The 11,721-nt window shown below is 39.4% G+C and overlaps 1 protein-coding gene across 1 annotated transcript; it reads right to left on the bottom strand.

The window, feature by feature from the left end:
- Positions 1 to 18: 18 nt before the first annotated feature.
- Positions 19 to 11,264, bottom strand: LOC110985936 (bifunctional epoxide hydrolase 2-like). Its single transcript, XM_087131240.1, has 20 exons — positions 11,148 to 11,264; positions 8,885 to 9,011; positions 8,539 to 8,623; positions 8,091 to 8,247; positions 7,700 to 7,896; positions 7,200 to 7,322; positions 6,828 to 6,896; positions 6,351 to 6,446; positions 6,183 to 6,261; positions 5,925 to 5,959; positions 5,697 to 5,723; positions 5,435 to 5,520; positions 5,034 to 5,148; positions 4,790 to 4,864; positions 4,260 to 4,311; positions 3,209 to 3,311; positions 2,717 to 2,786; positions 2,384 to 2,464; positions 2,104 to 2,162; positions 19 to 1,325 (listed from the first exon to the last, which is right to left on the bottom strand). The coding sequence occupies exons 2-20, from the start codon at positions 8,980 to 8,982 to the stop codon at positions 1,241 to 1,243; spliced, it is 1,692 nt and encodes a 563-aa protein (XP_086987366.1). The 5' UTR covers positions 8,983 to 9,011; positions 11,148 to 11,264; the 3' UTR covers positions 19 to 1,240.
- Positions 11,265 to 11,721: the final 457 nt, after the last annotated feature.

Here is an 11,721-nt window from a genome sequence, read left to right as displayed (position 1 = left end):
TTAAAAATTGATACTTGGTTGATCTGCAACAATATCAATGTAGATTTTATTGGGCATCATGAGGAAAACTCAAGCCAAGTGTACTTCCTTAAGACTTTGTAACTGATAGTCCGTATTGCATGTATATGTACCATATACCAGATTTTTGACTTTTCTTTGACTATTTCTCATAAATTCGACCCTTTACTATGTTTCAGTTATCACATGCTTTACACCAAATCTCCATGTTATTCTCAACGACAGATCGCTAGAGATCTTGATACTTCTCTACTCATCTACTTTTATGACCAAGGTTCAAATCCAACCAAGGACACCACTTCAATGATCTAGGCTCCATTTATCAGTCCACCTAAATCAGAATGTTTTACATTTCAATCAAAAACTTCAACAAAGTTTCCATCTGAAGTGACTCCGGTAAACTTCTAGCTGAGGAAATCTGTGTCATAATCAAACAAAACTAACAACAATACTGGCAGCTACGTAATGAAACCTCTCCTCAAAGTCATGATATAATCAGCAGGTGCCTCAGAGATTAGACTTACATCTATTCTCTTGTATTAATTCTTGAAGGATGACATTTGTGCATATCTCTTTCTGTCAGTAATGACTACTCCCTGTCTCTAAATTCCTTAAGAATACATTTAGAATTTGTTTTATATTAAGCTTAGTATACAATTAACATCAAAAATAGATATTCAAATCATATCAAACATATTTGTACATTTTTACATAATCTCGAAATGTATAAAAAAATCTTCATAAAACAAATCTTTGAATTGAAAATACTGTCAGTATAATTCTTACTTCATTTCCCTTCACTAAGTAGCCCAATCAAGAGAAGCGAAGGAGAAACAAGACCTTATAATAAAACTTGAAGGAATATAAAAAGCAAAACAGAACCACAAGAAAGATACTGGTGAGCACTCCTTTACCTTTTATTTTCCCCAAGTCTCATGATAAGTGCTACGCAGTCTTGCTTTTTCTCATAATTAAAGATGGTTTCAATTTTGCTTCTTACTCCAAACTAACAGAACAGAGTTCATTTACACTGATTACATTTCAGTAATTCACTCATTTGGCAAAAGAAAAACAGTTACCCAAAGTAGCATTGGTATGAAATTCAACAGACATTGTGCTCCTACCTCTATGGCTACTGTTTGCAAACAATTACTCAAATCTTGAGATGCACGGTTGCCATGGAATCAAAGTTGCCATGGAGCCAGTGAACTGCTCAGTAGAATTACAGTCTAGATTCCACATGGATCTTGGCCTTCTTATGGATGTCATTGAGCCACTTGATGAGACCTTCATTGAACTCCCTGGCTCTGAAATCAATCAAGATATACGCACATTGTTTCCATGGAGCCAGACTATTGGTTCTATGCATAAACTGATCCTCTCAAGGTGGATATCAGACGGATGAGGTCATTTGGCACAATTTCTGGTATAATTTTATGGTCCCATTTGCTCCTACACAAATACTGGTCAATGGTACACACTATACAAAATGGATACAATCTTGCCACAGGTTCAATAATTCAATTCATGGAATACAACACATCATAAGTCAGTCTAGGTTTATTAGAACCAATGCTCCCATGTGGATATATCAGTTAATGCACTAAGTGATTGCTGAGCATAGACAGGTCTTGCTAGTAACCTGTTGGCTGGGAAATACTGCCAGGAATATAACCAAGGAACACATGATGCACTCAAGTTGTTTGTCTTGAAAGTTTAGTTTAGTTTAGGAATGCCAACTAGCTAAAAACCAACAGTCTGCCCACAAATCTCTGTTGACACCACCTATTATTAAAATTATGTTCTATGGTTCCCGCTCGTTTGATCAACTTCTGTCCACGGGATGGAACTTACTAGATGCTATCCAACAAGCTGTAACAACATATTAATTCAAAACCAGGGTCAAATTATATCTGTTCAACTTGTATAATTGTTGATTACAGGACAGAGCAAAGGAGAGACATAAGAATAGTTTTATTAGTATTATAAATGTTGGTTTGTAACCTCAGGAAAAAGGACTGAATGTTGTTAGAACATGACGTGACGTGTGGAGTATTAGATTTCTGCGACGGGGGCAAATCTTACCTTTCCATTTGAGTCCAGTGGCCACAATTCTCAAGATGGAGGCGAGACAGATTAGGCACCTGAAAAATTTCCACAAATTGGTAGTAACACATCCACAACAAGTTCAGTGTTCAACACGTATCTTGGAAACTGGATAAGCAAATACTGACTTGACCGAATATAGCAAAAGAGGTCGGAACAATGTTGTGAATCACAGATATTAACCCTAACCCTCCTCAATCCTTCACCTGTTGGAGGACTGAGGAGTGTTAGGGTTAAGCCTGTTGGTATGGCTACTTACCCAAGGCTCCATATATTTACTACTTGCTGGAGTCAGGACTCGATCTTTCTCCGCAGTCACCATCAGAGCTGGAGCATGTATCTACACCATGAGAAAATAAAACTTATGGTCAATCTCTAAAAGTTTATTCTCAACTTCAATTACAATGATTTTTCTCAGCCATACTTACTCAAAACTGCTAAGAAACCAGAGCTTGCTATATCCTATGATTCTGTCGATTTTGAACAGGAGACAATTTCACATCAAATCTGCAACAGCGCAACACAACTGCACTAAAAAAAAAAAAAATGACGGGGAATTTTTGTTTGGAAACATCACACACTGTGAGTTTACCTTGCGACCCACATCTTTCAGGGAATCTTTCCAATTTTCTTCAACATTCCGATACCAGTTCAAGGGACCCCTGGGAGAAAAGAGCAATCTGATGTCAGAAGTTGATTCCAAATTTCAGACATAATTGCCCAGTTTCTCAGTCAAAATTAACCTTCAACTCTTTTATCATAATATGTTAGCTTGAAATTAGATTAGTAGATTTAATGTATAGAATAAATTGACAACTTCTTTGAATTCTGAATAAAATCAAAGGTAAGCTCCTCATGACACAGGCAAATTATTAACTTTTGACCCAACCTTTGGACATTTTGGGTTATGTCATGCACTTTCATAATTTGCATCAATGCTGTCTCATGCAATGCACATCCACAATGTAGAGGTTGAGGGGTAAGGTGCACATCAAGTAAACTGTGCAACAACAGTCCCATTGTTCATGAACGTTAATATGAAGGAAAGCAAATTTTTTATTCCTTTGGAGTGAATTTAAGTTACCTGAATCCTGATGTCTTGTATTGCTTGACGTAATAGGCTAGATCTTTCTCCGTCAGCATGGAGGGTCTTGGAAGATTATCAGGAACACCAACAAGCATACCACCTAGGAGAGCATTGTTCACATCAAACATCACAGCTTATGAGCCCAACTCAACACAATGCATTGTTATAACACGGTCACAGACGGTGAATTTTTATTGGTCGCAAACTGATCGTGTGACATGTTATAAGTGGGCATGTATCATTCACACATCTTGCGCACTGTCGATGTTGCCAGGCCACAAAAATGATGGATCACAGTGATTGGATTGGATTTATTTGGTATTTCCATCAAAATTAAGTAATACCAGGGATAGCCCATGAAAGTTTTGAAACTTATTTCCAATGGGGTCCCTACTGAATCAGGAAGAAGGTCCAGTTTTAGAGGCAGGAGGAAACCGGAGTACCTGGAGAAAACCTGGGAGAGCGAGTATGAACTGGAAACCAAATGCACTTAAAACCCGGGCCAGGCCGGGACTCGAACCCAGGCCTCATTGGTGCAAAGCTAGGAAAGATCTTTCCCACAGTAGATGTGGCATCTACAGCATTGTAATTGAGTGACCTTGGGTACGAGGGTGGATAGCTGCAGTGGTACTACTTTGCTAGTGAAACATGAGTAAACTCTGATCACTGCTTCAGCTGCGATCGTCACTGCTCTTTATTTAAAACGCTCATGCCATTGTATCTTCTTGTTTGCTCTTCAATCTTGTCAAGAATTTGCGGTTTGGCAGGTGGCCTTCGTGGTCAAGCAATGCCGGAATTCTTGGAGTCAGCTTTCAGAAAAACATTCCCGTCCGGGTTAACAAAATTTTTGTTTTGAAATTTTGCCACAAATGGCACCCTTGGCTTCACCTCAAGTGCCATTTACCCCTTGGGTTTACAAAACACCATGGATCCCTACACCGCAGTCAACAATTGTTACCTGTGGCTATATGTTTCAGATACACATTCTGAATCAAACTTCATCAATAGTCTCCAATGAATATTGTCTTGGAGTTTCAAAAAGACTAACCTCTTTCTCTGACGTTATGGACACCAATCTTCTCTGACCCTGGATAATGGTCCTACAAACAAATATGGTTTCCTCAATAAAAAAACACATGGAAAATCACAACACTATTACACAATACATATTTAAACATCCGTAAGTCAATAAGACGTACATGGCCAATGCTTTCTCAGCAACAAACACGGAACTACACCGCTCAGTTGAGTTGGTACACTTCAGACCCATTAAATCTAAACTCTGATAACAAGAAGATGTAGAAATGATCACAATGAATAAGAACCCAAGAAGCAGCCACGTCCTAGGATTCTGATGACTGTCTTCCAAATTCAAAATGTAGGTTACATAGGGAAACGTCTCGTCCAAGAACGTGGGACAGTTAAGATGTTGATGACTGGTTTAACAAGACCCAGACGTGGCAATGTTGCTTAATGCATAAGCATGCTGACTCAGAAACTGCCACAGAACAGTAAAGAACGTGAGACATATGAAAAGAAACTTGGTACATTCAAAGTGAGAAGAAAACATGCTTTTACCTGCTTCCCTGGAGCTCGGAAAAAGAATTTAAACGTTTTCTCCAGGTCTTTCTCCAGTTCAGCTTCAGCAACACCCTACATAGAAGCAAAACAAGATTAATTTGGTTTATGCCACTCCTTTGAGACTACCTCATCTGTTATCAGGTCCAAGACACAAAACCACTGAACACACTCTGGCATAGATCTTCATTTCTGTGACTTTTCTTGCATCCAAACAAATCGGCGAGGCAGAAATTGTTCTCACTGGTGTCTGGAAGTAGAGCTGGTAATCAAACACTCCTGGCTTCTGGTACATTCTCTGCAGTGGGTTGGACTTAGGGTTGGGTGGAAAATAAGCAGTATTCACACCAACCACACCTCTGGACAAAACAAAGAATTCAGCCAATGAATGCCATGAACATGATAAAAAACATAAGATGGCAACAAATTAAAAGACTCACTGAAGTGGCACCAAAATGAAAAATAACAATCGACAAAAGAGTTCATTATATCACATTATAGTTGTTTTCAAGGTTTGAATACCATTTACAGGATTTGAATAAACATCTAGAGCAGAGGGAATGTTTTTGAAAGTACTTGGAACATTAAAATCCATCAATACTAAGCCATGGGATATGTTAATATTTCAACCATCAGTATTTTTACCTTGTGCGCTCTGGATACCTTAGAGCAATCTTCCACACGACGGCACCGCCCCAATCATGACCAACAAAGACAGCTCTACGTATGCTCTAAGAAACACACAAACAGAGGAAAAACACACCTTCATTTCTCAAATTCCGGAAAGGAATTCACACTTGAAAACAACCAAATATTTGAAGTAAAATTGACAATTTCACAATTGCAAAACCAGCATTAGAGTGGATATAGCGCATAGACATTACAAATCACTCGTAGTGGCACTTACCAAAGAATCAAGAAGTGCTATCAGATCCTGCAGAAACAAAAACAAGTGCACCATCAATTACTTCCAAACGGTTTCAACTTGGTGCACATTTTGTGCAGTTTTCACGAGTTTAATGTTAATGTGAATGAAGAATTTCAAACTAACCACACTTGGGAGTGTTACACCAAACCAAATCTGGACAAACATGCAGGTAAGAACCAAGGCAAGGTCAAAAATCTGACATCTTACCGCACTCAAACATTCCTGAGTGTAGTCTTTGATATCTGAAAGCCAACCAAATAAATAGTCTATCATTTTAACAGATACTTTATCTTCATGAAAAACAACAAAATGTGGGCTGCCCTATCACTTGCAAAAATAACATGTATCTTGAGGCACACGTCCCTGCTATGTATTTGGTAACATTTTTCAAAAAACATGGCAAAATATAGTGCCCTGAAGTACAATTTGGAAAGGAGAAACATTGACAGGAAACATTGTTTTTACCCTGTGGGGCTGAGGAAAGACCGTAGCCTCTCTGATCAGGAACAATGACTCGATAGCCAGCTAAGACCAAAGCAGGAATCTACAACAAAGACAAACATGACAGCAGTTGGAATTTCTTCACATTTGTCAGCCACAGGTGTCATTGAAGCATAAGTGTGTTGTACGCACCTGTTTCCTCCAGGAATACCAAGATTCAGGGAAACCATGACACAGAATGACTGCTGGTCCTTCTCCCATCTCAACATAGTGCAGCTTTACACCATCCTGTAGTATTTGAAAATAAATGCCTTATATTACTACTTACATTGACGGCCACAACTTATAATGTGAACACAGAATATAAGGTTCTTTTCTGAAGTAAAAAAAACACAGGCCTAAACGTTTTTTACTGGAAAATGTGCAAAGAAGAGAATCATTCAGAACTACCTGTACATGTACATCATCTGATTTTGAAGAAAGTTCAGTCTCAATGACATTACCTGGGGCTTGACTATTTTAAGTAGAGTATAACAACATTTTACAACACAGACTTGGAGAGTTTAGGATATCTCATGGCAAACACCAAAGGAGTTAATAAGTAATCCAAATATTACCGATATTTTGTCACCATGTGATCTAAATCAACTTTTTTTCAAGTTTAGTTACCGTTGTTGTGACATAACTGTGTGTTAATTTGTCGGGATCGGCTGAGATGGGTACAGCTGGTTGAAAGACCTGGGAAGAAATATTACACAGAAGAGAGGTGGGCAAATTCAAACAAGCACCTCTTTAAATCTGACAACAAATGAAAACAAATGACTGGACTTTCAACTGTGTTTGTCGTATTTACAACGGAAAGAAAGGTGTCTGAACCAGCGTACAGAATAGAATTGGCCAGAAATCCAAAATTTTACTTGTCAGTAAGGACTAAGCCAGTTGATGCTATTATGTAACAGATTGTGGATTGTGTTGATTGTAAAAACCTACTTTGTTCAAAGTAGCCAAGCGAGGTAAAGAGAGCAAAGGACTAGTACTCACATCGATACCGGTGAGTTCCTGAATCTTTGCTAGAGCTGATTCCAAGTCCTTAAACAGGATAGTATTGATTCCAAGCTTCTGGGCATTCTTCAGATTGCCTTTAAGGTCATCGATGAAGATGGTCTGTCAGAAGTAAATTTTAAAGCAGAGAACAAAATAATCCTGTATTATAAATAATGTACTTGGTAGATATGCTGTATTAAGCTTGGAGCTGGAAATGAATTTTATCAGCTGTGTGAAGCACACTGCTATTCCATGATCATCAATTTTCTTTCTCTTTTTCCTTGGGCAAACGCTGACCAGTCTTTTCTATGTTACTGCACATGCTGCCTGCCATTTTCCAGACCAGAATTGAGTCAAAGATGTCAGTGCAACGACAGCTACCATTTCAATGTTCTTTCTCAAGTATATGCACATTTCATTCTGATAAAGTTCATCTTTTCCTTATTATTGAGCTATACCTCATTGGAGGCTCTTTACAGTTTAGAAATGACTCTCACTTCTTGAGGAGACACCCCAAGCCTCTTGCAAGCCATGCTGTAAATCTCCAAGTCAGGTTTCCTCAGGCCAATCCGACAAGACTCAATCACCTCATCAAACATCAACCCTGATATCACAAAGAAGTTTGGGTTGTCTTCTTCAGCCTCAGACGGCAGATCATAGATGAAGTTGTTGGTCAGGATGCATGTTTTCAAGCCTATAGAGAAAACAAAAACAGGTAAGGAGAGGCACTTTTCACAGTAAATGATTTTGAAGGATTCAGAAATGATTCATGCCAAAATGACAAAATGGAGGGAGGGTTGAAGTGAGATGTTCAATGCCAGTCGATAGTCTACTGTATACTCACCATGAGTCTACTGTGTACTCACCACGAGTCTACTGTATACTCACCGTGATTCTTTAAGTTGATAACAGCGTTGATCATTTCTCTATGAGGTTGCTGTTTGAGTAAACCCAGGACCATCTCCTTGATACTGAATGTCTGTGGTAGTTCCACATTGCTCTCTTGGGCTGACAGCTCAAAGTCATTCTGTAGTTCTGTAACAAGCTGGAAGGAAATAATACCAATGGTGGTGAAGACTATAAACAATTTACATTCTGCCACAAGTACAAATGATAGAGAAATTACAACAAGGTAATATTCCACTCTGCTCTGTTAGATCACATAATTACTTCTGCTTTACAAGACACACAACTCCCCCAACAACTACTCATGAATCAGACAGGCAATTATAATCCAAGGGAAAGTTCCTTTTAGAATCTTTCCAAAGTCATTCTGTGATCTATATAGCTCAATTACACCTCAATACTACAAGAATAGATATGTATACCAGTGTACCTGCGAGAGAGACAGATCTCCCTTCTCAGCCCTGCAGAATGCATTATCTGGAGCACCTTTCCTCAGAACATTCACAGCAAAAGTCCTGCCATCACAGTCAAACAAAATGCCATTGATAGTCACATGCTAGTCATTGATAGTCACATGCTAGTCATTGATAGTCACATGCTACACAGTATCAGAACAGTAACAAAAGCAAGGACACAACAATACAAAGTACAATGATGAAAATCCCACTTATAGTTTGGATGGAAAGTGCATCAAGGTTGGCAGGCCTACTGGCTTACGAGTGTCCAACATCATTTTATTACTGAATGCCAACAACAAAAATCCAAAGTAAACTTACGGTGGTAAGCCATGTTTCTCAGCAAGTTGCGTCAAAAAGTTGATTGGACTCTTGAAAAGAACTCCACCCACATCGAAAATAGCTGCCTTGATAGCCATATCGGAACTGAGTCCAGTCAAGAAAGTTCCTGATCATTGAAACAACCCAAATGAATAAGCAGAAAGGACCAAGATTTGAAATATTACAATTTATATCTATTATTCATGAAATAACTAGTTGATGGATAGCCCCTGCCTTCACGTTTGGGCACTAATGTCATGAATGTCAAAAAATTCACATGCCAAATACATGTATTGCCAATGGTATGAGGATTACTCTGATTGTGGCAACCAAACGGGTCAAGTGGATTGGGCTCTCAGTTGATCACTGACTGAGGTTTATTCTTGATTTTCACAAATGCTATGAACTATGAATACCTGCAACATTGGTTTACAGTACCCAACAGTAGAGATGCTAGTCACCTAGTCCTAAATATGGAGTGACTGACCTTCCAATTAACAACTTTGCTAACATATTTTCAGTTTTGAACAAAACCTGTTGAACTTGCTACCATATTTGAAGAGAACAGTTACAATGGTTCAGATCCACAACAATATTTTATTGAAACTGTGTGAATTATTTGTCCCCGTTATGAACATCCATGGTCCTGTTTGAATCGGGGAATTCATGTCTTTTTCTCCTTTACCCATTTTTTTTCTACACTTCCTTCATTTTTTACATTTATTAAGCCACAACCAAATTTACTTGCTGCAGCTGACTTTTGATGTTACCATGGGAAGCCATATGTCAGCCCCTGTGGTGATTTTTAAAATCAATGTGCATTACTGCCAGTTGTAGTTTGAAAACTCAGGCATGACTTGTGGCGTGACCTGCAGCTGCATGAGCGTACAGCCCCAAAGAATCGGCCATGAGTTAGATTCCCAATGCACACTAGCACACTGGGAACATGACCTTGTGCATTTTTAGCTTCTTTTCATTGAGATGCGTACAAACTGAGCAGCGAAATTTTCCTCCAAATATATAGGTAATGAGGGGCAGCAGAAAACGTGTCACCCAGCGAATGTTCCTTGATGTTAAGAAGGTAATGTGCGTGACTGCATAGTCACCAGGTCCCTAATATCACCAGCTATTGTCTGGTCCGATTGGTTTTCGCAGTAAGTGATGAGCACGGACGCTATTGGGCCTAGACCTGTGATGTGTGGCTTAGGCCTATGCTATGTTAAATTGTTTTCAAACTGGACATGTCAGACAAAAAATCAGAAAGGAAAGAGTACCATTATTATACGGACAACACTTGACGCCCTTGTGCACGGACCCATGAGACTTGTCTGAAAAAATTCAGGGTTTCTAGGTATTCAGTATTCATACAGAGCATGTGGCATGTAATACTACAGGCCGGGTTTTTCAAAGTGCTATGGGCCTACATCGTAAAATTTATGATTATGGAAAGCTTTGGGTTCTCGAATGAAAGTCTAAACTCTGAGGAAAACACCGGTGTAAGTAAAATTGTCGAGTCACTCTAATTTCGGAACACATTAGGATTCAAAGTTTGTGACAATCCTGCAGTTTAGATTTAAGGCATTTAAGACATGCCATGAAGTAGGGCTGTGGTGGCGACAGATTGTAAAAGAGAGCCACTACAGTATTTCAGTATTTGTGGGGCTAGGCCTAGATCACGTTAGGCCTATGTAGTATGTAGCCTTGGCCTAAACCTCGTGAACAGTTCTCAAAAATGAATTTGGCCGACGTCCGACCACACTTTACTGCAAAAGAGTGTGGGGCCCAGGGTACGGAGGCAAACTCATTTATGGGGCTGGAATATGAAAAAAAAATGTTCATAAATACCAAATTCTGTACGACGACTTTCCAACTTACAGTAGCACAGCGCCCTCTATTGACAAAATAAATAACGCTCTCTTTTGATAAAATAAATAGCGCCCTCTATTAGACATACTGACTGAGTTGGGGCGGCTTGTTCCCGTAGTTCACGAACAGCTCGATTTGTTGTTCGTGGGTCGGCCGCTCGAACGCCGGGAACAAACAACCGGTTTATTACGTGCAACATGGCGGCGTCTATGCACGTTATTCGAGAGTTAAGGTTTGGTTGGGCTGAATTCTTTTTCTATGTGAACAGGAACATTCATTTCTGTGTTTCGGAAAATAATTAATGTTAATTTTGCAAAACTCCCCATTGTCTACATGGTCTATGGCTTTGGAAGCCATCTCTCTACTTTTTGCAGCTGTTCAAAAAACAAAATCTCACGACTCTTTCCGTGTGTTCCTGTAAAACCCTGACGCGGAGGTGGTGTGTGATCCTGTTCCGAGAACAGTGTTCTTAAGTCGTGTTTCCGCTGTTCGAGCGCGAGAACAAGAAATCCGTGTCAAGAATAGGCCGCCCGAACTCGACAGGGAAGGCACTTGCAAATAAATAGCGCCATCTATAGTGACACAAAGTTCTGCTTTTTACTAGCCACAGCGCCCTCTTGCAACCTTATTATCATTCAGTATTCACTTTTCCTAGGGCCGGTGCTGGGAAAGAAGTGTGGGAAAAATTATTTAAGTGACGGGAACTTCTTTGACCCATAGAGGTGGTGGAATTTAGTCCTCTGTATTTGACAAAAAAAGTCCAAAACTCGTTAAACCCCAATCCACTCTCATCAACTTCCAGTCCCAGTTTAGTTCCAGGCGGACGTTTAGGAGTTTAACTATAAGCATTGAGGAAGGACACAGGAGTTGCAATTCAGGCACTTCAAAGTGTTCAATGATGGTCGCAGCCGAGTCTGACGAATAAAAGAAAACATTCCAAAAATGCCCAATTACTGCCTGCAACTTAGCCG

This window comes from Acanthaster planci, linkage group LG02, assembly GCF_054643075.1.
Source record: "Acanthaster planci isolate LZ-2023a linkage group LG02, COTS_SCS, whole genome shotgun sequence".
Taxonomy (NCBI): Eukaryota; Metazoa; Echinodermata; class Asteroidea; order Valvatida; family Acanthasteridae; genus Acanthaster; species Acanthaster planci.
This window is presented reverse-complemented; position numbering and strand designations above follow the sequence as displayed.